Genomic DNA, 27143 nt, shown 5'->3' with positions numbered 1-27143 from the left:
ACCACCTAGAGACACTGCTACTTTTAAGTTTCGTGGTTGTCTTAATCATATTTTTCTAGGCATGTATATTTTAATGTTTTTCTCTCACAGAATTGCATTATACTGCATAATACAGTTTTAAAAAAATTTATTTTATTTTATTTTTTTAATTTTTATTTGTTTATGATAGTCACACAGAGAGAGAGAGAGGCAGAGACACAGGCAGAGGGAGAAGCAGGCTCCATGCACCGGGAGCCCGACGTGGGATTCGATCCCGGGTCTCCAGGATCGCGCCCTGGGCCAAAGGCAGGCGCCAAACCGCTGCGCCGCCCAGGGATCCCTTGAACACCTTTTAAAACTGATTTCAATCCTAATAAAGTTGATACATGTAGATGGCACAATAAGCAAGTACAATGGTTGAAATGCTGAGATGGACAGAAGCCACCGAGAGGAGGGGGCATGGGGCCAGTGGCCACTGAGTGTCGGGGGACTTTCCAGAGCCATGTAGTCCTTGCTGCCATGGTCACACGCCAATAACTGTGTCCTGAGCACCCATCTAAGAACTTCATGCCTATTAATTCATGAAAATGAGATAAAACAGTTCCGTGAGCAGGTGCCATGAGCCCCACTTCACAGATGAAAAAGAGGAGGTGCAAAGGGGTCAGTGAGCCGTCCCAGGGCTCACAGATGATGGAGCCAGGGTTCAAGCCCAGGCAGCCTGGCAGGGACCACTCTTACCCTCAGGCATCGGCAGGTGGGCTCTCCGGGTCAGGCCCCCCACCCTTCAAGCCCCAAGAGAGTCAGAAAAGGGTCCCAGTAACTCCCATGTTCGGACAAACCCAGGGCTCTCTCCGTTCAGGGGCATGACCTCCTGTCCTCTGGTTCGGGACTCAGGATCAGTGGCTTCTGTGTGGCTTCCCTCTGCGACTTCCCTCTGCCTTCCTTCTCCTAGCCGGAGCCACACCTGCAGGGGGCTGTGTCTTACCTCCTGGGGTCATTGTGAATGTCACCGTTAGCTGCGCTTTTCCCAGAGAAGCCCTGGTGGCAGTTAGAAGAGATGTGAGGGTCGCTGGCTGTGCACCTGGAGGGACAAGGCCAGCCCAGCAGAAACGTGATGCTCAGGATCACAGGCAGGGAACTGGGCCTGAGAGCCTGAGCTTGGGTCCCCTTGCTGCACAGGCTCTCGGGGCTCTGGGGTTAGGAAGATACCCACCTGAACTGACTCAAGAAAGGAAGGAACTGGAGATCCCTGGGTGGCTCAGCGGTTTGGCACCTGCCTTTGGCCCAGGGCGCGATCCTGGAGTCCCGGGATCAAGTCCCGCGTCGGGCTCCTGGCATAGAGCCTGCTTCTCCCTCTGCCTATGTCTCTGCCTCTCTCTTTCTCTCTCTATATCTATCATGAATAAATAAATAAATCTTTAAAAAAAAAAAAAGAAAGGAAGGAAGGAACCTTACGGTAAAGTTACAAAGTCCATAGGAAGAAACATGGGGAATCGTGCTCTCCAAGAAGCAGGAGGCAGAAAGTCAAGAGCTGGTCTTCTCTTCCCCTCAGGGTGGGGTCATGTGGCTTCTCTGGAAACCTGCTGGACACCTCTGTACCCTTTCATGACTCCCCAGGGCTCATCACGCAGAGTCCAACCCAGCCGTGGATGCCAGATGTGCATAATGATGCCTCTGGCTCTAGTCTTCACCTCTGAAGGCAAGAGGCCATTATTACTACTTAATCCATTGGTGTTTTAAAAATCAACTGAAGGGGCAGCTGGGTGGCTCAATCCATTGAATGTCTGACTAGATCTCAACTCAGGTCTTGATCTCAGGGTCCTGAGTTCAAGTCCCACGTGGGGCTCCATGCACCATGTGGTGCATATTTAAAACAAAAGCAAAAAAAAATGAAAAATCAACTGCGTTGAGGGGTTACTTAATTACAATAAACTGCATCTATTTAAAGTATGCAACACAGTAACTTTGATACCACAACCAGTGTACCTGGCACCTCTACCACCACCAGAAGGTTTCTTGGAGGTGCAATAATTCTTACTTTGTACAATGACCAACCATGTAGTCATTAGTAGCTGGCCTTGGGTTGGATAAGGAGGGATGTCGCTCGGCCTACCCATTCAGCAGGGTTTGTGTGGCAGTCATGCAATGAAAGGCATGTCTAGAACTTAGTACTTCATTGTACGGCCTTGGGCAAGTCACTCAGCTACACTGTGCCTCAGTTTCCCTCATAGGGCTAGTGCGAGGGTAAAAATAAATGCTGTGCAATCAGATCAAATTTATGAAGGAGACTTCAAAACACAACAGGCATGCAGAGGAAACAGTCTGCGAAGAGTTCTCTGACACTTAGAAACCTCCAGCCAGGCCAGGGGTCAGTGTGTGGAAGGAAGTTGAAACTGTGTTTGAATTTCAGAGTCATTGTGGGTGTGAAAGGCCAACTGTTCTTTACAGAAGGACAAAGTCACAGGGCCTGCCTGCAGAATGTTCTTCCAGGGGCAGGAGAAAGATTCCCTCGCTGAACTGTTTTATTTTTCTATTCTATTGTGTTCCATTCCATTCCATCCCATTCCATTCCATTCCATTTATTTTTAAGTAGGTTCCACCCCCAGTAGGGGTCTTGAACTCGAGACCCTGAGGTCAAGAATCACACGCTCCATCAAATGAGCCAGCCAGGCGCCCCTGCCCGCTGAGCAATTCTGAAAGGGCAGCAGGAGAAGAACAAATGATCTGGGTCACCTGTTGTGCTTGTCGACATAACATAGATGGGATGTGTTGTGTCAAGTGTCTGTTAGCTTGACAGGATGTCACATGTGTTCCCTCAATTGTTGCCACGAGCCAGCTGCCCGAAGCCAGCCCCTGGTCCTTGTGTGGGGCTGGTGCGGGAGATGCCTGGACTGACCACACTGTGGCTCCCGTGGGGCCCGCCTATCCCACCTGCAGAGGGTCCCCAGCCCCACCCAGAGGTCGCCACAGCTCCTCACCGCTGTGTCTGTGGCTCGCAGCACAGCGGCCCAGAATCACCAGCAGTACAGCTGGAACCCAGGCACTGCTCAGGCAAAGAATTTCTACTACTGACAAGCAGGGCAGGACCATCCTCGGGGCAAGGACAAGGGGGTTCACAGCAAAAAAAACAAGCTAAAGAGGGAAGTAGAGGTTTAGTCATCCCAGGAGTGTCTGGCAATGACCTTGGCAATGTCACTGAAGCCCATTGGGTCTGTGAGGTCAGCACTAAGTACCACCATTTAGACTGTTCTGGGCACTGACTCTATATCTGTGGTTTACATCTTCACGAAAGTCAGAGAATGTTAGAGCAGCCAAGGGAGAATTCGAGATCCTCTACCGAGATCCTCTGTGTTTTGGAGAGTCCTTACACCAATGGGTGTGCTCCCAGGGGCATGCAGCCACCAGGCCCCACTCCGTGGTCCTTAATGGAAGAGCCCACCTCACCCTAAAAACAAGCTGCAAACACCAATTATTGTGTGTCCAACCTCCCTTGTAGCCAGGACACAGGCCTGGGGCCCAACCCTGGACAACAAGATTAGTCTTCTGGGAGCAATGGAGCAGAGACGGATGACAGGGCAACTTTCTCCTTTCCTGCTTTTGGTTGTTGATGTTAGGAGTCTAGCCGCCAGGGATCCCGGGGTGGCTCAGCGATTTGGTGCCTGCCTTTGGCCCAGGGCGCGATCCTGGAGTCCCGGGATCGAGTCCCATGTCGGGCTCCCGGCATGGAGCCTGCTTCTCCCTCCTCCTGTGTCTCTGCTTCTGTCTGTCTGTCTCTCTCTCTCTCTCTCTCATAAATAGATAAAAAAATCTTTTTTTTTAAAAAAAGGAGTCTAGCTGCCATCTTGAAACAATGAAGGGGAAACCAAGAGTAATGCAGAGCTGAATTAATCAACCCTGGCACTGCCCATGTCTTGACAGAGATAGAACTTGTGTCCTTGTCATTGGAGCTGACATCAGGTGGGCTTCCCTTCTCTTGTAGCTGAAAGCAGGTGTGTCACAGCAGACTCCCCAACGGCCATGGAGCATCTTCTGTGGGTTCATGGACCAGTTTAGGAAGCCACAAACTAGAGCTGGGTCTCCTCATCCTACTGATGTCTGCTCTGGTCCTCACCTTCCGTAGCAGAGAGAGAGGCCAAGAAGCTGGAACAGAGGTCTCTAAGCCACGTTGGGCCAGCGCCTCTTTCACGTGCTGGGGGGATTTGCATGAAGGGCAGTCTTCAAAGATGCAGGCTGATGAGTAAGAAACATCACGTGGGAAAAAACGGCTCAGTTCTAACCTGTGTCGGGATCTTGGGCAGAGTCTGCTGCTTCTGTGAGAATAGGTCCCACGTTGGCCACATCACACTAGGCCGTCCCCAGGTCCTGGTTGGCCTGTGTGGTTGGGGACTTCCTGATCTGTCCTTCCACAGCTTCAAAATGCAGCCCATCCACCAGGAGCGGTCCAGACCCAGAACCAGGGAGCTGAGAAGCCAGCTCGCTGCTTTCATTTTGACAAAGGAGCAAGAGAGCCCACGTGGCCTGCACCCCAAGGCCCTGCCACCCGCCAGGTAGCAGGGAGAGTAGGGCAGGAGCTGGGGTGGTGTCTGCTTCTTGCCACCTCCGCCAGCACGCGGCCTCTTGCTTCCTCCCCGGCACCCCGCAGGCTGCACCGCCTGCTTGCTCTGTAGTTTGGGCTCCTGTCGGTTCAGAGAAACAAAATGCTCTAAACAGTGTATTTCTGGAATGCCTGTAAAGTGCTCAGCAGACACCCGATCACAACAACTCAAAGCTTTGTTACTGGCTCCAAACCAAAGCTGCACACTGGCTTATTCAAATCTAAAAAGCCCAGCCTGGTCCCTGGGTGAGCACCACATGGCTAAAATTAGCCCGGCCATCTGCTGAGGCAGCAGCTGGGCTATTCTGAGCCCCAGCAGGCCTGCCTGGACGCGGGGCCAGGCCTTGGCGGGGGCAGGGGCTGAGGCTGGGCCCATTGGGCAGAGACGGTGACCAGGAGGCATGGACGGACGACGCCACCCTGGGAAGGCCGGTGTGCTGGGGGATTGAAGGGGGCACAGGGCCTCTCAACAGCCTGGGGCTCTTCCTCCTGAGACTGTCTAGCCCCCCACTACCGTGCACAAGGTTGCTGTCTTTACCCTGGCCCCTGGCTTCCCCATTCTCATCTGGACTCACACTCAGGCCATTTTCTGGGACTCCAGCAGGAACGGCTGAGATTTATTGAGGGCATGTCAAGGTCAGGGACCACGCCAGGTATTTTGCAGGGATTAGGACACACACTCTCAAAACAGCTCAAAGGGGCTGCCCAGCTGGCTCCGTGGGTAGAAGCATGTGGTTCTTGCTTGATCTTGGGGTTGTGAGTTCAAGCCCATGCTGGATGTAGAGAGCACTTAAAAATAAGGTCTTTAAACAAACAAACAACTCAAAGAGATAGGTACCAAAAGATTTCCGGGATTGTGAATGGTTTGATTCATCTTTTTGGTCAATGAGGGAGAGGCCTGGTTGAAAGGGCCAGATGGGATCTGTGGCTCAGGCAACCCCTGGCATCCAGGACTCGTCTGTTTGAGTCCTGACCTCTGCTTCTCCCATGAGGCACCCACCACTGTTTTTTTTTTTTTTTTTTAAGATTTTATTTATTTGAGGGAGAGAGAGAGAGTGAGCGTATGAGCAGGGGGAGGAGAGGGAGAAGCAGACTCCTTACTGAACAGGGAGCCCAACAGAGGACTCAATCCCAGGACCCCGAGATCATGACCTGAGCCCAGGGCAGATGCTCCACTGACTGAGCTCCCCAAGCGCCACCCACCACTGGTTCTGCAACAGTAGCCCTCTGAGTTCAGAATGCATTGAGGTAGGAGGTGAGGAATCTGGGGTATGGACATAACCTAGACATTTACTTTTTCTTAAGATTTTATTTAATTGAGAAAGAGAGAGAGAGAGAGAGAGAAAGAGAGAGAGAGAGAGAGAGAGAACCAGAGAATCAGTGTGGGGAGGGGCAGAGGGAGAGTCAGATTCCCAGGGGGGCAGAGAGCCTGAGGTGGGACTCCATCCCAAGACCCTGAGATCATGACTGAGCTACCCAGGCACCCTAACCTAGACATTTATAGATGCTCCACAGATGAGAGTCCAGTTTTATATTTGCAGCCACTTGAACCCATCATCACACATGTCAGACTCAGGTCCCAGGGGCTACTTCAGTCTGCATTCCCACAGCTGGTCAGAAACCTGCTAACCTACAACTCCTTCCACCATCCATTCCCTATCTCCCCTGCCCTTGGTCAGACCAGCCTATCAGAGTTCTTCCCCGCTGAGTACCCAACCCTTCACCCCTGAGGGCCTGAGTCCTCAACAGCCCTGCGTGTCACTGCTGGGGGCTGCTGGCTCCCACTAACCGTTGCTGTTGGACACAGGAGGTGCCCCTGAGTGCTAGAAGGAGCTCCTGAGTGTTAGGAGGTGCTCCTGAGTGCTGGGAGGAGGAATTCCTGGATGTTGGGAGGAGCTTCTGACTCTAAAAGATGCTCCTGAGTCTAGGAGGAGGAGCGCCTGAGTGCTGGGAGGTCCTCACTTCCATGGCACAACCTCCCCCTTGATACAGTCAGTAGACCGCTCCCCTTTCTCTGCTGTGGGGACAGCAGCCTTTAAGGAGCCCCTGCCAGCCAGGCGGCACAGCCTCTTCTGACTCAGTGGAACTACTGTGTCCCCAAGGAGAGACACTTCTCCCTCGAGGCCTTAGACCTCCAAACCAGCAGAGCTCGGGGGGGGGGGGGTGGGCAGAAACCAAGCGGCTGTCAGATGTGGTTGCTGTGAGGACTAGCCTCCCTCGTTGGCCACCAGACCCACACACTGTGGCTGCAGGAGACAGCAACATGCAGTTGGATTTATTTATTTATTTATTTGATTTTTTGAATTAATTATTTTAAAAAAAGATTTTATTTACTCACAAGAGACACACAGAGAGGGGCAGAGACTTAGGCAGAGGGAGAAGCAGGCTCCCTGCAGGGAGCCCGATGTGGGACTGGATCCTGGGTCTCCAGGATCACGCCCTGGGCTGAAGGCGGCGCTAAACCTGAGCTGCCCTAGCAGTTGGATTTAAAACGTATACCAGATCCTGTAAGATGGACCCACATCCCTTCAGGAAGCTCCCTGAGGAGCCACGCTTCCCAGACATGGGCCAACACCTGGGGGTCCCTGCCGCCAGCACCGCCCTCCAGCCCGGCCCCAGTCACCAGGGGTGTTTATGGGTCACATTTCTCTTTTACTTTTCAAAGTCAGTCTCCAAAAATGTGCCTTCCTGTGACTTAACTTCAGAGGTAAATAGACCTGGTACTGCACCCTGCCCCCCAGGAGAGTGGACAGAGGCCGCCAAGGGGCAGGGGGTGCGGTTTGTTACCAGACCTCACTAAACCCCAAACTCCCAGCCCCAGACAAGTTGCCATTTGAAGGTCTTACGTCATTCCTTAAAGAAACCCCCCCAAACTCCCATCTTCCGGGACTTGAAACAGATCTTAAGGGAAGTGACACCACATAGAGACCTAGGAAACCCCTAAGGAACCCAGGTAACATGGGTGTCACAGGACGACCCTGGCAGGTCCAGGTCTGAGACCCAGACTTCCACAGCAACAGACAATGCGCTGGGCGGGCCTTCAGCGTGGACACTGACGTGGTGGTGTCTTCGCCCAGGCGACAGCCCGCAGGCACAGAGCTCTGGGATGTCGTAGGGGTGGCTCTCTGCCTCCAGCGACGGCAACACCCCAAGGGTGGCAAGGCTGAACTGCCAAGGGGATCTGCCAGCTGCCACCTGGAGGGACCGGCATGGTCACCCGGACCCAGGGCTGCACCTGTTTCCATGAAAGGCTTATAAAGAGAAATTAAGATTACCAGTATGCATTTCAGCTACACCCTGGGATGGGCCTGGACTTGTAAGGAAAGAAACTCATAATTTTTTTAAAAAAGAGATATTATGTATTTATTCATGAGACAGAGGCAGAGACACAAACAGAGGGAGAAGCAGGATCCCTGCGGGGAGCCTGATGCGGAATTCGATCCCAGGACTCTGGGATCACACTCTGAGCCAAAGGTGTCCCTCAAAATATAAATATTGAAGCATAGTATGGCAGGTGCCCTTTTATTAGAAGATATGAATTTAGAAATGCGTCACTCTAGGAAGTCAGTTGTGAGGAGGGAACCCATGGAGCAATCACTCCAACCTAAAAATACTTTAATCAAGGACTGGGAGAGTAATTGCCGTTCTCTGCGCCAAGGATGGTGAAGAACTCAGAACATTCTGGATCCAGAGAGCCTGAGTCTTGCTGAATGGCTGATCGGGAGCACATCTCAGGTCAAAGGCACGAGGGCCGAGTGGAGGACACTGGACAGACACAGGACCTACTTTCAAGTGGATTCCCCAAATCCCCTGCTGTTGCCATCAAAGAAAGCCTGCCTGGGTCTCTGGTCAGGAACGACGACTGCTCCGTTTCCCTCACCAAAAACCCCGTGAAAACTTGTTTCAGAAGTCATTGGTTCACTGGGCCTGACACCGAGGCCCACACTTCTCATTCTCCCATCAAAGGCCCTGTGTCCTTGCGATCACCCTAGCATGTTTTGGGGTCATCCCCCCCCCACCCCGGCTGTGGCGTGAGGCGGTGTGCTGTGTGCTCTGTGGATGGGAGGGTTGGCCCACAAGCCCCCCACCAGCACCACCTACCTGATTACCAGAGGCCGCGGGCCCCTGACTTCTGGTTCTCTGCCATCTAGATGGGCGCTCCTCCCACTGGCAATGCCATATGCTGCCTGACATTCTTGCCCCCCCCAGAAGCAAATGCCCCCCAGTAGTCTTTATGGACCTTGTACTGAGGATGAACCAGATCCAACTGGAATGAGACCAAACACAATACACAACAAATGTAAAAACCATTTCTGTTTTAATTGAGAAGTACTGTTAGCCCTTGGGTGCGTGCATCAGTGATACCGTTTTAATCTGGAAGACAAAACTAGTCATGGGAAATACAGGAACTTCAAATGCAACTTTTAATTCGCTGCACTGCGCGTTCTGAGGGCTTCCACATCCAAGTGTGTCCAGAAACAGAAAGCACTTCTTTATTTTTAAGTGTGAGAAATTGTTAACATCCCTCCTCCTCCTGGTCTCCCCACGTAACTCATACAAAAGTGGGGGAAAAAAAGACGATAAATGCAAAATAAAAAAGAAAACCTAAGTAGTATGAAATTAGTTTTTATTTTTACCTCAAAATAAATGCTTAACATTTTTCCGAAACTGAAACTAAACGTGAACACTTAGAAGGGCGGAAGGAATACCCCCCGGGAAGCCAGTGAGTAAGGCAGACGTCGTGACGTGCGTGGTTCTTCCTGCAGAACTAGTCTAGAACCCCCTTCCTCTTCTACTGTCAGTCGTCCCCACTAGGGTGCGGCCGCAGGGGCACCCCCCCGCCCCACCCCCAGACCCACACAAACAAAGGATTTGAAAAGCGGGGGAAACATCGCTTAACACGTGAGCAAACATTCGTAGGAAATCCTTCCTAAGGAGACGGTGTGGAGGTCGATCTCCAGGTGGTGATACAGCGGCTATTGCCCAGTCAGGCAGTGCGGGGCACTGGGCACCCTCATCCCTGCCAACCAGGCTGTGTCTCAGCCTCACGCCCCAGCTCACCACAGGGACGTCTTAAAGTTGAACTTGAGCTTCAGCAGGTATTTCAGGTTGACCTGAGCGATGTCATAGACAATGTACCTAGAAGGGGAGCGTGTCAAGGAGTGCCTGGTTTCATGCTGGCTGCCCCCGTCCCGCATACCAACCGGGCTGGCAAGGGCGGGGGGCCTGGCCTGTCCCCCAGTGCAGGTCCGACAGAGGGTGTGCAGTCAGCCTGCCCCCCTCGACATCCCTTGGGGCATATAGTCTGGCATGCTCAGAAAAGGATACTCGTTATACAGCAGGCAGGTGTCGCTGACGCCAGAGGAAATCCCAGTTCCAAGAGGGACTTCTACGCCATCCAGAGTAATACTAGCGGAAGGGTCAGGAGTCGTCTTGCCCAAACCTGCAGAGCAGAAGGCATGATAGGAACTGTGAGAATGGAGACTGAAAACATTTCAAGAGGAGATCCATTTTACATTGGGTCTGTGTGTTCATCTTAAAGATACGCATGCATTCCATATTCTATCCTTCCAGCCAGAAACCTGTAGTTACCAATCAAGGTCCCAGGGCCAGAGCCTTACTGATCTCACCTGCCCCCACCCCAGTCCTATTTCTGAGCATAGGTCCAAAGCAGCCACTTCAATGTGGCAGGTAAGACCCTGGGTTGCCAGGTGCTTGGAACTCCAGCAAGCCCAGATGTTCTGGGCACCCCAACGTCACGAGCCCCACCCCCAGCACCGCAGCTGAGAGTCACGTTAAAACCCTGGATCCTGGCACACGAGCGTGTGGCCTGATTCTCTAATGAACCTCCAGCTGTTTTACAGCTGGCCACAGACACACAGACTCCTCCCATGAATCCAGGGAGCAGCAGTTTCTGAAACATGTTACCTTTGACACTGTGCTTGCCCTTTGGTAGCTTGCTGATATGTGAAGCGTGCTTTAGTTCGTACCTACACGAGAAAGGACAGTCTCAGAAGGGCCTCTGAGGGCTCCATGCTCTCAAAAGGTCTGACCAGCAGGAGGCCAAGTGAGAAGAAGAACCCAGCCTGACCTCCCTGCTGGGAGCTCCCTCCCACCCTGGCTTTAGGCAGTAAAGGGGCAGTTCTCTGAGAACAATCTGTGCCAGCGATTGCTACTACGTGGCAACTTTGCAGGAGAGGTCCTGTCCTGAGCTGTGGCCGGCCACTCTGGAGGCTTCTCTGCCCAGGCCACCCTCCCTGGGCCCCTGGTCTATTACATGACCCTGCTCTCCCATGTCATGACGACTGGACCAAGGCGGACGCCCGCCCAATGCAAGCAGGACCAACCTGACTTTTTCTGCAAGGAATCTGAAACTGGGATGGATTCCGGTTTGACCTGAGTTGGTCTCCAACAAAAAAATCTAACATCTGTGTGCACACACGTGTGCGAGGGGGTGACCATCCCTTATGCAGTCCACAGAAGGATGGATGCCGCCAGTTCCCAAGGCCTGGATGGATTCCTCAGCCTGGGTACTGGGAAGCACTCCTGGGTCTCCCTCATTCACTTAACTAGAACTGGTTTCTACCATCGTGGCAGGGAATTTTTAGGGTCCCATCCCGGCCAAAGGGAGCTCCCCTTTCTGGACCCACCCGTCCGTCCCCCCCCACTGGCTGCTCTCCCCAAGATGGGCTGACTCACATGTTCCCAAGGGCAACTTCTCCCAGTAGGATCAGGCCTATGGGGTCTCCCTGGGATGTGTGGCAGTAGTTGGCACTCTTGGAGACCATGTCGGCGAAATAGATCCCTTTACCAAACATGTAGCCTGTCTGGAGGATTGGAAAGGGTCACTGAAGGGGTGTCTGTGGCACCATTGATCCCCTGAGTGCTGACCAGGAGCCAGGCAACGAGGCACACACAGAGGCTGAGCTCATGCAGCAGGCTGTTCAGATCCTGGGTCCCGCCGGGCACCTAAGAAGCTACTTAATCTGCCTGCACCCAGCTTTCTTTCCCTTTGAACAGGAGAAAGAACCTCATGAGGCCCTCATGAAAATTAAATGACTTAGTGAGCAGGTAGATCAGTGCCCAGCCTGTGTAACACCCCATAAATGCTGGCTTATTAGATTTATGTCCTGTTAAAAATGGGGTTCAGGGCGGTCAGGGCATGTGCCCAGGTCACATGGCACTAGCCAGTCACTAGACCTCTTTGCTCTTTTCACAATCTGAAAGCGAGAGGGTTGCAAGACTGCCTCTAAGCCCCCGACCAGCGGGTCACCTCTACAATCCAGTGGGTGATGCACTGGCCCCTTGTGTCCGGGCAGGGCTTCACTCAGGCAATGCCACGTTTTCCTGAGGAACACACTGGGTTCATGGAGGTCACCCAGCTGGAAGCGGCAGAGGCAGGTCTGGACTCGGCTTGGCCTGGGGCCAAAGCCTGTTCTTTGCATGTCAACACACCCATTAAAGCAAGGCCCAGACACCCGCTTCTTTTGTTCCAGAAACTATGGCTGATAGAGGTGCAGCCACATCCCCCAGAGTTAGGGGCAGGAGGACAAGGTGCAGACACTCTGGGTGCCATGTGTGAGGGGCCCGGAGAGAGAGGTCTGTCAATAGTCCCCTGTTGCCGTGACTCAGCCAAAATCTCCTGTTGCAACAGACCCTGTACGGGGGCATAGGCCCTTCCCACCCAGGGGTTGGTCGGGCTGTGCATGGACACAGCCATGAGAGCAGGTGCTGCCCCTGCCCCAGGTCAGGCACCTACCACAGGGGCCTCAGGTGGGGCTATCCGGAGGCCCTGGGACAGGATCCCTGCGAAGTTGGTGGTCCTGGACCCGTGCCACAGCAACCTCCGATTATGCAGCTGCTTGAAGGGCTTGTAGCGTTGGCTCTCGCCTTCACGCTCAATCTTAAAAATCTGCTCGGGGGTGGGGGTGGGATTAATGGAAGGAAATGCCAGAAGCCGTTGGTTAACAGATTGACCTGACCCAGGAGAACAGGAACAGTCCCTAGAGCTAGAGGCCACAGCAGAGAGAGAGGAGGTTGGGTCAGGTGGGGATGAGCTACTCCACCAGAACCCCACCTTGCAGAGGCTGCCTTTACCCTGAACGCTACAGGTAGCAGAGGCACCCCTGAGAGGTGCTCCGAGATGCGTCTCATTGTACATTCTGGGTCTCCATCTAGGCTTTGAGATTGGAAAGGAACAGAAAAAGAGATACAAAGCCGCCCCCCAAATCACAACACTGCTAATTTTTCTCAACCAACAAATCAGTCATTTCCTCTAGTTAAAGTAAAGGAAAGGTTTTTTTTTTTTCCCCTGCCTGACCCAGGCGGGAGTGAGTAGGCAGGAGCCTGTGGGACTAAACAATGGTAAGAGGAGGAAGAGTCTTACATCAACAACCTCCAGGTCATATGCGTTGTGCGTGGTTGCGTGAGTGTTCTTAACGTACTTCCTGATGGTCTCGGCTTCCTCAGAATCTCTGTCCACCACCTACAACGTTGTTGGGAGTCAGAGTGCAGAAGACCCCAAGTACAGTCACCCCACACGTGGGCCGACACTGCATGAACTGTCAGGTTTTGAGGACAGGATGAGAACTCCGAGTCTCTGGAATTCTCAGGGCTGGGCGCACCATGGCCAGGGTGTCTACCTGACAACCGCCTACTCGTTAACATTATCCACGGCGCACAAACACGCATGCACTATGAGGAAGGCCGAGGTTTCATACTCTCAGCCAAAGTGCAGAAAACCCAGGAATTCTGGTTTTCTTCACAGCTTAAAAGGCTTAGAATCGTAAACAGAAAGCAAATAAGCCCTTCACAGAGAACTGGGCCCACAGCATTCCCATCAGGAGGTGCCCCAGGGACCCAACAAGTGACCTTGGTGGCTTACTCTCTGAGGACCCACAGAATTCTGCTTTGTCTTAGGTAATAAAGCAAAGGCTCTTTCCATTGAGGTAAATATTTCATTCCAGGCTCACGTTAACCTGGCCACACCGCAGGGTCCCAGGAAGGGAGACACGCGGGAAAGGAGATCAGACTCAAGGTTAAGGCAAGCTGGAGGTTGAGTGCCCAAGCCCCCAACACTCCCAGAGTTCAGGAACTGTGCACCACCTCAAGTCCACAGTATGAACCTAGGTACCATGTACTAGTATGACTGCCACTAGGAGCTTCCACTTTGGAAATGGGCACAACAAGCCTTATAGAGTTCATAGCACACAAGTCTCCAAAAACAGATCCTCTCTAGGTTAAGGAAAAGTGAACTTTCTGGAAGGCTGCTCAAAAACTAGTCTCTGTACCAGAGGCCTGGCTTGGAAGCTGCCTGGCCAAGGTGCTTACATACAGATGAGAAGCTCTTGGGTTCTCCAAGGGCCAGGCGCACAGCATCTGGGAACATGCTGAAATCAGGCCAGCTCCTGGGCCCCAGCCATTAGTTTTAAGGAGGCCTCCAGGAGAAATGCATGTTGTAGTTTGGGGACTGTTGCTCTCGGGATGAGTGGTTGGATGCTCCAGAGAAGGGGGTGCCTATTACCTTAATGTCAGTCTTGAGCTTCTCATAGTTGACGTCGATGGGGTCCTTGCTGCTGTCATCAGAGCCACCCCTGAGCAAACTATAGGCCACCTCGATGTCCAGCAGGTTGTCCAGCATCTCCACCTTGGCCTGGAAGAACAGATAGGAAACCCTGGGCTACGGACCTGGGTGAGGGAGACACACCTTGTTTTACCAGAGAAAATCCATACACAGAGAACAACCAGAAGGAACAGTGAAAGGAGGACCCCCCAGCTGGTCGGGGACAGCATGGGACACCAAGAGGGGTGTGCTCCCTGGGGGAGAGGAGAGCCAGAAGCTACAAGGCCATGGGGAGAACCGAAGGGGACCTATCGCTGGCACCCGGATGAGGCAGAGACGGAAACCGGGGAGGAACACGTGGTTAGAAAGGGCTGTCCGGCTCCTAAGGCTCGTTCCCCCAGACTAATATGGTAGAACTAGGGAAGGAAAACACATCTGTCTTGCCTGTGGTCGGTCTGCACTGATGTGGGAAGAAATTGTACTTCAAAAGGAGGACCCAAAGGTGGTCCTCCCAGCACCAGCCTCTACTCTAAGGAAGCACCAGCCAGAACCCGCACCAAAGCCCCGCAGACCCGAGGCTCCCTCCTGAACCCCTTGTGCTACCTGCACACAATCCGCGTTGTTCAGGAGTGGGGGCTTCTTCATCCCAAAGTCGTGGGGGATCAGGGTGTAGAAGCGATTCGAGAGATCCAGGATCTGGGAGTCACTGCTGCCCTGGGACACTGCCTTTGGGGGAGGGCACAGAGATTGAGGCAGCAGAGTCCGGGGTGGACACAAGCCAGGAAACACAGAGACCATGTTCAAGACCAGTGCACGTTAGTGTTACACCAGCCTGAGCGCCGGATCCCCCTCCCGTGCAAGCATTCATTTCCAAAAGACCTGTATCGTTATGGACCTGCAACACTTCCCACCACAATGCAAGGTGTCCACTGCAGCATCTAGGTGGTGAGCTCAGGGGCATTCCCATAAAACCTTCTCAACTTTGTGAGTGTTTGGGAACTTTTCACAGCAAAATGTTGAAAGGGAAAAAGCCCCACTCCTATGAATTCTGGTGGCCCCTCCACACCAATCCACTGATCTTCAGCTGTAAGGCAGGGAGTTCAAGCTCCCTTTGCTGCCACAACGCCAATTCGTGTTCCGTATACGTAAGTGTTCAGTAAATGCAGAGATGGAGGAGCTAGACCGCTGTGATACTAGACCGACAGGCAGCGGGATGGCCACAGGGTGGAAAAGCACAACAGCTTGGTCCCAACACCCCTCCCTTCCCCCACCACGCAGGCTCTGCATCGTGGGGAAGGACGCGCTACCAGCCTCTCCTGGGGATTCTGGAACAGGGCAGAGCATGGGCGGAGACCGTTCACAGCTCAGCGAGTGGGTAGCAAGGGAAGGGCCAGGGCTCGGAGCAGTGTTTGCTGGATTTAAGAGCTCTGTCTCATGGCTTCTTTCCAAGTACCAGCAGGGAGTCTGCTTCAGCAGGAAGGTCTCACTTCAGCTTCCTGGGTGCCCCTCTTCCTTCACAGGCCAGGCCTGCCCCCCTGCCCCCTAATCAGCCCCTCACAGCACAGTGTTAAAGGACCTGTGGACTAGGGGACGCTGGTGGATGCCCGGTAAGGTGATGTTCAATGAGGATGAACCAAAGTGAAAAAATACTTTGCTTTCTGTTTGATTTCCTAGTAACTGCAAAATAACTTTAGCCTTTTTCTACCTTTGTAAAGATTTTCTCTTTGGGCGCCTGGGTGGCTCAGTTGGTGAAAAGTCTGCCTTCAGCTCAGGTCATGATTTCAGGGTCCTGGGATAGAGCCCTTTGTCAAGGTACCTGCTTGGTTGGCATCCTGCTTCTCCCTCTGCCCCTTCCACTCATGTTCTCTCTCAAATAAATAATAAAATCTTTAGGAAAAAGAAAAAGATTTTAAGTACTTTCTACACCCAACGTGGAGCTTGAACTCAAGACCCTAAGATCAAGAGTCAAAAGCTCCACTGAGCCAGCTGGGTGTCCCAATTTCAATTTTTTGAAGTTTATTTATTTTAGAGAGAGTGCACACGGGTGCACCAGTGGGAGGGTCAGAGAGTCTCAGGCAGACTCCTGATGAGCAAGGAGACTGACAAAGGACTTGGTCTCTCAACCCCGAGATCACGACCTGAGGCAAATTCAAGAGTTGGACACTCAACCAACTGAGTCACCCAGGTGCCCCTGAGCCTAACTCTTCAGAGCACACAAAATCAGGCTATTTTCAGGAGGTAGGAGAACCAAATGCCTTTATTGGTTTCTAAGAGTTTGTTATACATCTGATGACTGAAAATACAGCTAACTCATTAGTTTTGTGACCCCTTTTGACAAGTAGCGGGCACTTACCATATGTACTGAATTGAAAAAACCTAGGCCCTCCTGAGTTGTGGTGCAGTACCTCACTGACCCAGTCAATGCCCCGCAGTGAGCCCACTACCCCCAGAGAGGCTGCCCCCTAGCCATGGGCCGGTCTTTACCTGCTGCACTTCACTGAGGATGGAGTACGCAGCCTGAATCTGCCGTTTGCTCAGCTTCCCCAAGGGCATCTTCTGAAGGTCAATCTGAGAAAACAGGGGAGAATTGTCCCTCTGAAAGCCTATCTGTGCGGTGGCCAATGGCAGAGCTGGAGGGTGCCGCCTCCGGCCGCCTGGCCCTGCTGGAAGTGATCACACAGTTGCCTGGTCTTCATGGGGAGATCCAGAGAGTCTGCCCTGCAGGGCCTGAGTGAGAGGGGGTCATATTCCCTTCATTTACGCAGTGATGAGCCACCAGGGACTCCTCTACCCGATTTGCACTAGGGTAGCTAACTTCCAGGAGAGGGCCCAGCACGACTTCCACTCAGGCCCAAAGCAAGTATAAGGGCCAGCCTATATGGCATCCCCTGGGGTCTCAGAGCCTGGGCAGTTCCCAGGTGAGTAAGGACTATCAAGTGGTGAACAAGGTTTTCAGGAGTACAACTCCTGAACATATCTACTTATATTCAAATTAATGCCATCTTTTTTGAATTGGTCATCTTAAAAGGCTCCACAATTATTTGAGCGACGCTGCTGCGCTCACAGCTGAGAAATTACCATTAAGACCCGTGGCAAAGACGTAGTGGAAGAGCAAGAATCGCCGCTAGAGGGCCTGGTCCCCATCAGCTACACCTTCCTCCAAGGTCACCCACAGACCTAGTGAGCATCCTGGCCCATGTGGCTTGCTCCCAGTCCCCAGGGCCCCCTGTGCACCCCCACACCTGCACAGATGGAGTTGAAGGAGCACCAGGCAGGGGCCAGTGGCTGCAGCAACTGATGCTGACCACACACATGGCTTCTCTCCCCTTGAATAGAAACTCTCCACCCTGAGGGGAGATATGGTTTGCAGAACATTACGTAGCCGGAGCCAGGTCTGGGAAGATAGGAAGATAGGTGAACCATGCTGAGACAATGGAGCGTGGCATCCCAAGTACGGACCAGAAACTGGCTCTGGGAGCCACAGAGGAAGGAGCTCTGAGCACAGCTCTGAAGGAGGCTGTGAGACAAGAGCAGGGCCAGTGCTCCCAGCTGCAGGGCCCCTGGCCTGTCTCTTCCTGGGAAGCTAAGGCACCTGAGCCAAAGCCAGGACAGGAATGGTAGGTATTCTAAAGGAGACTGGCCTGAGAAATTCTATCAACCAGAGCACAGGAAGCTAGAAATGTCATGTGGAACATTTCTCCTAAAACATAAAAAAAATGGAGACCATCCCTCCCCTGCGCCCATGCCCCTGTTGAGCTCGTCCACCAGCTGTCATACTGGTCAGGCTTCCTGACAGAAGTCGGTACAGGGGTTTATTTGAATGGCACTGCATTAGTCCTGGCCATTTGTAATCCTGTTAGAGGACCTCTAGGACTCCACATTGTTCTCTAATAGCAGCTGGACAGGGTCGGCCCTGCCAGGGATTCCACACTCACCTCCCAGGGAAAGCTGAGCCAGGTTGGAGAACAAACAGGGACAGGTGGTCTCATCCATGGCCCTCCCCATCCTGCCCTGGGCAGGAGGAACAGGACAAACCCACCCCCACCTTTCCCTGAAGCAGGAGGAGTTCTGATGGCCTAAGTGTCAGGAATTTCCCACACCTGCTCAGCACTGCTCCCTGGTCACTGTAAATGGGCTACACCTTGAACTTCCAGAACAACTCTGCCTACCCCGCCTCCTTGAGCCACACACCCACATGCGCTCACATGGCAGCAAGGGGACAAGAGCAAGGGACGGGGGACCCAGAGGCCAGCTCTCCCTAGCACACTGTACATTTCATGGCAGGTCAGCGATCCCCTGCAAGGGCATGAGCGGCCCAGGCAGAAGCGGACACCTGCCACCAACAGCCCGAGCTCGCTAGTGGCCCAGCGCTCAACTCAACCCCAGCAGAGCTCGCAAAGGAAGAAAAATTCAATAACCTCATATTCCACCATGGCTTTCTTCATACTTTCCACGTCAAAGATCATTTTAATGAGGTCCTGTACAGGCTTGGGGAGCTTGGACTTGGTGCCAGGCTTCACTGTCAGCTTCTTCACCGCCTCTTCGTCCTTCATGGAAAAGAGATTGAATCGGTAAGAGACCCCCGTTCAACCACCCCAGTGAAATGGTGGCAGCATCTGGGCGGCAGATGAAGGACACCACAAGACCGAGTGTCAATGGCAGCAAAGGCTGAGGGAGTGTTGCCAGGAGGAGTGCGTAGGAGCCTGCCCCAGGATCAGACCCTTCCTCTAAGTGCCGCTGCAAGTGCTCAGCTCTAAGCAGGCTGACCTGCAGGCACCCTCTGCCACATGCCCTCACCCCCTCCTGCTCATCACCTGCCCAGGGCCCACTATGGACCAAGAGGACTCTGGACAGATCCTCCCCATTCCTCTCCCACTGCCTCACCCCAGGGCCTCTGTAAGAAGTTCCTACAACCTTCTATACAGTCCCAAAAGATCAAGTATCCAGACCCATTTCCTGCCACACAGACTGATGCATGAGCTCTCCATCCTCCCCTGCCTCATCCCTGCTCCCTGACAAGCTAAGAGCACAAGACTATACTCCTGCTATCTGCAGAACCCAGGCTAGGAAAAAAAAAAAAAAAAAAAGAACCCAGGCTAGGTCAGGACACTGCATTCACAATGTCTGAACTCTTGTCACTTATGAACCAGAGTAGGGTAGGGACTGTGGCCTGTCCATCAGATTGTCCCTAGCAACTAGCCACAGCTGGTATTTGCTCTGAGTGAACATTGATCCTGGAATCTGTTGAGCTGCATGGAGGAACCTGTGCTGTGTTCATGCCCCTGGCTGCAGATGTCAGCTTGACTTCATGTCCAAACACGGAGTCTGCAACGCTTTTGTATTCCCTGCTTATGGCTCCACTGGAAGGCAAACTGTTAACGGTTAAAACCCTTCGTAAGTACATATTCTCTGTGACTCGATATCTCCAACGCTAGGGGTAATAACCACAAAAATATTTATGAATGCAGTAGCCTCATTACAGATGATTTATAGGCCATGAACTACAACCTGACATCTGTGCAGCCCTAACAGATAGTTGCTCCAGACCAGTGCAGATTAACTCACTGGCTGCTGTTCTGAAAGACAGCCAGTCTGAATGCAGACGTGTCACAAGGGCTAAAATAAAAACACACCAGATTTCAAAGATTTAGTTTCAGAAAGGTGGGGGAGGGGAGAAAAAAAGAAAGGAAAATAAATTATTAAGATAGTTTCAGTTTCTTTTTACTTTTTAAAATGTAGCGCCTGCAACAGTATAATCTACATAGGTGGTTGTGGGTGCTCTCAACACAGCCTGTGGAGCAGGACTCCAGTTCTCTGGTGAGGAAAAGTATCCGTGGAGAGACAGAGGCACTAAAGACATACACCATTATTGTAACCGTACTAACTCTAGGTTGACTATGATTTTGTCTTTGTCTTTCTCAAATTTTCTAAAATGTTATTTTTGAAATCAGAAAAATTAATCAGTAGGGAACGCTGCTGAGTCAATCTCCAGGGTCTCAAACTCGTCGTTACAGATACAAATTCTATTTTTCTTTTAAAGATTTTATTTATTTATTCACGAGAAACACAGGCAGAGGGAGTAGCAGGCTCCCCACAGGGAGCCTCATGGGAGAATAGATCCCAGGACCCCAGGATCACAACCTGAACCAAAGGCAGATGCTCATCCACTGAGCCACCCAGGTGCCCCTAAAGTTCTATTTTTCTTTAAAGATTGAAGTAATCTCCAGGGATGCCTGAGTGGCTCTGCCTTTGGCTCAGGGTATGATCCCAGGGTCCTGGGATCGAGTCCTGCATTGAGCCTGGTTCGCTCTCTGCCTATGACTCTCATGAATAAATAAAATCTTAAAAAAAAAGTAATCTCCAAAGTCAACATGGGTCTCAGAAACTCACAACCCTAAGATCAAAAGTTGTTACCAACAGAGCCAGCCAGGTACCTCTAAATTCTATTTTTAATGGTGAGAGCTTAAAATACTCTATTAACTAGAAACCACTCATTTGAAACACATTAAGCCTCAAAGATTCAGAATTAAAATCTCTACTCCTCTATAAATCTCTGGACCTCTGGGAAGTAAACATGGCCCCCCACCTTTATTAAAGTACAGCTGATTCTTGAACAACACAGGTTTGGACTGTGTGGGCCCACTTATACATAGATTTTTAAATTATTTTTTTAAAAAGATTTTATTTATTTGAGAAAGAAAAAGAAAGAGCACACAAGTGAAGAGGGAGAAGCAGACTCCTTTTTTTTTTTTTTTAAATTTTTATTTATTTATGATAGTCACAAACAGAGAGAGAGAGAGGCTGAGACACAGGCAGAGGGAGAAGCAGGCTCCATGCACCGGGAGCCCGACGTGGGATTCGATCCCGGGTCTCCAGGACCGCGCCCTGGGCCAAAGTCAGGCGCCAAACCGCTGCGCCACCCAGGGATCCCGAGAAGCAGACTCCTAACTGAGGAGGGAGACCAACAGAGGACTTGATCCCAGGACCCTGAGATCATGACCTGAGCCGAAGGCAGATGCTTCACCCACTGAGCCACCCAGGTGCCCCTGGATTTTCTGTTCTTTAAAAAAGAAATATATGAATGCCCTGCTGGCTCAGTAGAAGAGCATGTGACTCTTGATCCTGGGGTTGTGATTCTGAATCTGACATGGAGTATAGAGTTTATTTAAATAAATAAAAAATCATTAAGAAAAAAAGTGTATTTTCTCTTCATAATGATTTCTTCTCTCTAGCTTAGTTTATTATAAAACTACGGTATGGAATACATGTAACACAAAATAAGCTGTAACCAACTTTTCCTACTAGTAGGGCTCCTGGTCAACAGCAGGCAATTAGTGAATTGGGGAGTCAAGTTGTATGTGGGTTTTCGACTGCATGGGGGGAGGGGTCAGTACCCCAAACCCTCCATGTCATTCAAGGGACAACTGTCACAGATTTTCATATAAAAACCAGGGTAAGCATCGCGCCAGAGAAGACCTCCATAAAGCTATCTGGTGACGTACACAGGAAGGTGAGCTAGCTACAAATGTGTTAGCAGAAACCATCAGACCTGGGACCCCCAAACCATAACCTAGGAGAGCCCGGGTCACTGTAATTCTATCTTGATGATAAATCAGGTCACATGACCTGTGATGAAACACAGGGTCAGGGAAGAAGACGCATCTGAAGAATTACTCCCGTTGCACCAAGTGAGCAAAGACTGACCCCCGCCACGCTACCTGTGTTGTCTGAGCTTATCCTGCACCATGTGGATTTGATTCATACGTACATGCGCTTTCTATCTGTGAGGATGCCCATGTGATTTGTTTACTATATTCCTGCTGCAGTGCACCGGTTTCTGCGTGTTGGGCTGACCTTGCATTCTCAGGTATTAAATCCTGTGCTGCGCCCCATTAATTAGCAGGTGGTTAGGACTGTGTCTATAACCCTACGGACATTGGAGTTGTCCTACCGTATCTCTGGCTTTGGTGTCACAAGCCTCAAGTTTGGTAACATTGGCCTCACGTCACAAGCTGGGAAGCGTCCCCCCACCCCCCCTGACTCTTATTTGTGGGAAGAGTTTCAGAAGGATCAGTGTTAGTACTTATTTGAGCATTTGGAACCATTTACCAGAGAGGCTGTCTGACCCAAGGCATATTACAGAAACTCTGGCACCCATTGCTTTTGCCAAAAGCAGATGATGGAAGAAGCTAAGTGATTACCTGGCCATAGTCAATCTCCAGAGGGTAGAATTTTTTTGGATGCTTTGTGAAGTTCTTGGCGTGCCAGGCATTCCCAGTTTTCTCTTCATACAATTTCATAAAGTGCTCGATGGCTTCCTCCTTGGATGGCACCTGCTCCAGTTTGTTGCTGCCAATCACGGTGCCCACACGGCCCCAGGACCTAAAGATCCAGTACCTGTGACAGGGCGTGGAGGGAGGGTAAGGATCAGATACAAACTGTGGGCTGGCCACTCACATCTCGGGAGGTTTCTCTTCCCTGCCACATCACTTGGAGGAGAAAGAGCTTCAACCCCCAAGATGCTGACTGACACAGAGAACAGAAAAAAACACTGTAACAAAGGACTTTTGCTTTTGATGGAACTGAGGAGTAGAACTTTAAAGAACGCCCCTTCAAATTTCATCATCAGTGAATGGGCCCTAGGACATGCCCAAGAACAGGTTACACTGGCAGCTGGCAGGCAAGCTTGTGGAGTGAACCCCGGGGCTTATAATAAACTCTAACTTTATATAAACACCTGATTTCACTCCTCAAAGAAATACAGTAAGCATCATTTGGCAGTCCCGTGTTCAAGAGATGCAACCGTTAGGGACATGCTTGAAAGATTCTGAAGGCTCTGGGGCTCAGCTCAGAGGCTGAGATGTGACAAGCACTGGGTGTGTCTGTGTGTGCACAGGGGCTCATGTGCACATGTGTGTCAGCGGCATGGAGGCTGAGCCCACAGTGTCAGGCCACCATTCTCTGTTCCCATGCCAACCTGGGGTACACACAAGTACCCGACACACTGTGCTGCTTAGTTTTTTGGGGGGAGTTCGTCTTTCTTAAAATAATGGAAATAATGTATAAGCTGAGTTTTAGGTCACAATAAAATGATATCAGAACCTCAGACACAAGATTTATTTGTATGCACTTTTAAGTAAACCAAAGAATTTAAAGAAGATCTAGGGCTTCCTGGAGGTTTTCTGGGTTCTTGCACAGAGATACAGAAACACAATCCCTGCTTGCGTTTTTCCCTGGAAAGGTCTGGGAGGTGCTTTCCCCAACTGTCCTGAAGAAATGTCAAGATCTGAAAGCCCATGCTGCCCCTTCAGTGAAAACCAGTTAAAGTGGGCCACCAGAGCAGATGATAATCCACATGCTGGAAGGCTTATTTCTTCAGAAAATCTAAGTAGCCTACTAGATAGTTTGGACCCTCAGGGTCACTTCTGAGCCACTTTCCAGGTGAAACTTTTGGTGAGAAGTAGAGGCAGTGGGAAGAACCAAGCCACCCAGTGCTTACAGATGGCCGCTGGCCACGGTTTCTTAAAAGGGCTGAGTTGGCTCCCACAGGGCCACCGCTTCACAGCTTCTGCCTTTCAACTAACTCCTGGACTTCCAGTGGGGAGAATTTCTACTTGCTAACAAGAAACAGTCCAGGTTAACCCACAAGTTCTGGTCCCACCAAACTTTACCTCCAAACGTGTGTACAGGGGTCAGACACTCTGGATTCAAAGGGCCGTTAAGAGTCCTGGGAGATGGTGGGACAACACACCCTGTGAAGCTGGGGGGGCCGGACTCCAGGGAACCAGGCCTCCCCACACCCTTCTCGGGCCTACCCCCTTCACGGGGCCACCTCGCAGGCATTCCGTCCTGTCCCCAGAACACACCTGCTTTCTTTGTCATCCTCCAGGAGCTGCAGCTTGTAGTAGGAGTTGGTTCCCTTCACAATGTCTACCAGGCCTAGGGTGGCGCTGAACACCTTCCCACCTTTCTCCAGGACATGTGCAGAGTGTTCCAGACCTGTGGAAGAGGCAGGGCGCCCTGTTTTAACTCCCATGAGGGGCCAATGCACTCCGGGAGAAGGGGGTCTGCAGGCGGTAAGGGGCGGGGGGCTTTCACACCCCCAGACACCATACTGCCAGTCAGATGACGCCCAAGAGGTAAGAGGGCACAGGTGTGGCCTGGGCACCCCTAGTCTCTTGACCACCCATCCACTCCCGCTCCTGTGTGCTCACCTGAATCTGGATCAACAGCAGCACCACCTTTCAGAGTTAATTTCATTCTCTTCTCAGATTTGTTGACGCCTTGGAAGGGGACAAGAACCGTAACTGCTCAAGTAAAACAGAACTAGGAAATACGGGTGGGGTGGAAGGCAGGGCAAGGGAGTGGTCTGCCAGCATCCACAGACCATCTCAGGAGTTTGTGGGCCTCACCTTCCTCCTTGACAGGGCCCTTGCTCCTCTTGGAGAGCACAGCTCCTGATTTGGCTTTAGGGGCCGCAGGCTCTGCTGGCTCTGCCTTCACCTCAGCCCCCCAGGGAGCCAGCACATGGGCGGAGAGCAAATCCTGAAGGTTCCTGGTGGAATCAGACACGTCCCGGAGAAAATCCTCAGACACCACTCGGATGCTGGCCTCTCTCACCTCCTCCATCTTCTTGTTCATCTTCTCCACCTCCTCTGTTCAAACCAGGGGAAGAACAGCCGAAGCATTAAGTGTAAAGTAAAGCCAGAGCCCTGCTGACTGAGCCTGAGCTCCTCCTTGTCACCTAGTGCTGGGGGCCCATGTACAGTGCCGCCTCCTGCACACAGGTCTAGGCCTGTGGGCAGATGCACCCAAGAGGAGCCACCTGCAGCCCAAACGATAGGAAAGTGCTCGACCCTGCACCTCCCCAGGGCATCCCCAAGCACACAACAAGCAACTGGTTGCCCCTACTCTGCAGGATGCCCCTTAATTCAATTTCCCTTACATGCGGAAGCATTCTAGTTTGATGTGGTCCTGTTGGTCTGTTTTTTTTTCTTGGTGCCAGAGTCAAAAATCAACCAAAACCAGGGTCAAGGAGCTCACCGTCTATTCTGTGCTCTCTTCTATGAATTTTGTAGTTGTGGGTCTCACATACAAGTCTACAATCCATTCTGAGTAAATTTTTGTGAGCAGTGTGAGGCAGGGATCTGGCTTTTTCCAGAGTGTATTCTTGGCTTTCTACCCTGTTCCGCTGACCTCTGGGTGTTCACACGTCAGCTCCACACTACTGATACTAGAGCTCGTAATGTAGTTTGCAATCAGGGAGCATGATGCCTCCTGCTCTGTCTTTTCTCAAAACTGCTCTGGCTGTTTGGAGCATCTGTGGTTCCACATGCATCTCAGGACTGTCTGCTCCACTTCTGTGAGGAACCAGCACCAGCTTTTCACAGGTAATGCAGGAATCTGTCCTGCTTCCAGTGTGTGGAGTGCCTTTAACTAGGTAAGCTACTTATCTCCAATTCTTCAAGATTTTTTCCTCTGAGACTTTACTGTGTTCTTTTGTTTTGAATTCATCCCCATTTTTCTGTCTTGCCTCACTCTATGGGTAGGAGAGACAAGTACCTCTCCTGGTCCTGAAGGAGCCCTCGTATAGGAGGTATTTGTCAGCCCCGCCCCGGCTCTGCTGTTCCTCAAACCCCCAAGCTTGTCCATGCAGCTGCTGTGCTTTTCAGAGCCCTCAGTGGTTGTGGTTGTGCCAAGACCATTCATGTCCCCAAAGTGAGGCGCTCTGGTCAGCTCAGAAGAGAAAGCATGTGAACACACATGACACAGAGTGGCTTCACAAAATACAGGCACTGGTTTCCCTTCAAACCCAAACAATGCTGCTGACCAGACACCTACCTGGGAGTGCCCTGTGGATGCCACACCATACTCAGTGTCCCCTTACTCAAGCTCACTGCCATGGCAGGAAGCACACCGTGCACCTGTTCTACAACCAGGTTCAACTCACTTTTTTTTTTTTTTAAGATTTTTATTTATTCATGAGAGACACATAAAAAGAGAGACAGAGACACAGGCAGAAGCAGACACATGCAGGGAGCCTGACGTGGGACTCGATCCTGGGACTCCAGGATCATGCCCTGAGCCAAAGGCAGACGTGCTCAACCACTAAGCCACCCAGGTGTCCTGGTTCAACTCACTTTTGGTACTGATGCACAGGGAGGCCTTGTTGGCTGTGCCTGTCAACTTTCCCCCGAGTTTCTCAATCATGGTCTTCACCTCATCCTTGTTCCGCGAGAGTTTCCCAAGAGTCAGGATCTTCATGTTGGACAATGGCTTACCTGGGAAAAGAGAACAGTGGTTAGGCAGCGAGGTCTCAGGGAGGCTGGGACAGGCTGCAGGGCCTGGACACCCTCAGCTCCCCTCTGGTGCCCGAGTGATAAGTATATGAAGACAGAGGCCGAGGGCTACTGAGGAAAGCAGGATAGGACAGCAAGTGGAGAGCCTGTCTCGTCCCCTAGTACACAAAGGACCAGGCTAGGGGAAAAGCCACATAACAACACTGTCCTGTGAACAGGCTGGCCTGGCCAGCAGGGTCTCCTGGCTCTGTCCCACAGGGAGACCCAGAAAGCTGCATGTGGGGATCACCAGGCTGGTAGTGGGACGGGAGGCAGAGAGCTGAGCTCCCAATTACTTTTCTTTTCCCAACTCGCAATTTCTTATGTGATACTTATGAACCTAAGACTCATTAAGGGCAGTCACTCCACGCTGTGGTCAGCAGGATGCCAAGCTAGGTAACCGATTCCAAACACAAAGACCCTGGCACTTCCCTAGCACGGAGCCCAGATCAGAAAGCCCCATGACAGGGGCTGTGCCTGGGTGTGGTGAGGGTGGATCAGGGCTGGCTCCGCACTCCTAGAACAGGGAGGGAAACGTCCCTCAAGCCCTTCCTGTGAGGGCAAGTCAAGACTGACCCCACACCCACCCCAAATAACAGACTGACTCAGAATGACCATGCACACGTAGGCCTCCTTGGGAGGTGGGAGGAGGTCATTAACAGGCTCACAT

General features: G+C 51.7%; 1 protein-coding gene across 1 annotated transcript in view; it reads right to left on the bottom strand.

The window, feature by feature from the left end:
* Positions 1-8874: 8874 nt before the first annotated feature.
* The window catches only part of PARP1 (poly(ADP-ribose) polymerase 1), a 39114-nt gene continuing 20845 nt past the window's right edge, over positions 8875-27143 (bottom strand). Inside the window, exons 9-23 of the mRNA XM_055324304.1 lie at positions 26276-26416; positions 24548-24790; positions 24350-24418; positions 24002-24134; positions 22337-22532; positions 18554-18682; positions 16620-16703; positions 14739-14861; positions 14097-14225; positions 12960-13058; positions 12333-12485; positions 11273-11400; positions 10502-10563; positions 9902-10016; positions 8875-9712 (exon numbers count right to left, since the gene is read on the bottom strand). Coding sequence (XP_055180279.1) covers positions 9631-9712; positions 9902-10016; positions 10502-10563; positions 11273-11400; positions 12333-12485; positions 12960-13058; positions 14097-14225; positions 14739-14861; positions 16620-16703; positions 18554-18682; positions 22337-22532; positions 24002-24134; positions 24350-24418; positions 24548-24790; positions 26276-26416 — 1886 coding nt within the window. The 3' untranslated portion in view covers positions 8875-9630. The remainder of the gene's footprint in view (positions 9713-9901; positions 10017-10501; positions 10564-11272; positions 11401-12332; positions 12486-12959; positions 13059-14096; positions 14226-14738; positions 14862-16619; positions 16704-18553; positions 18683-22336; positions 22533-24001; positions 24135-24349; positions 24419-24547; positions 24791-26275; positions 26417-27143) is intronic.

The sequence above is a fragment of the Nyctereutes procyonoides genome, unplaced genomic scaffold (genome assembly GCF_905146905.1).
Source record: "Nyctereutes procyonoides isolate TBG_1078 unplaced genomic scaffold, NYPRO_anot_genome, whole genome shotgun sequence".
Taxonomy (NCBI): domain Eukaryota; kingdom Metazoa; phylum Chordata; class Mammalia; order Carnivora; family Canidae; genus Nyctereutes; species Nyctereutes procyonoides.
The sequence above is the reverse complement of the archived record's forward strand: the minus strand, read 5'-3'. Positions and strand labels throughout refer to the sequence as shown.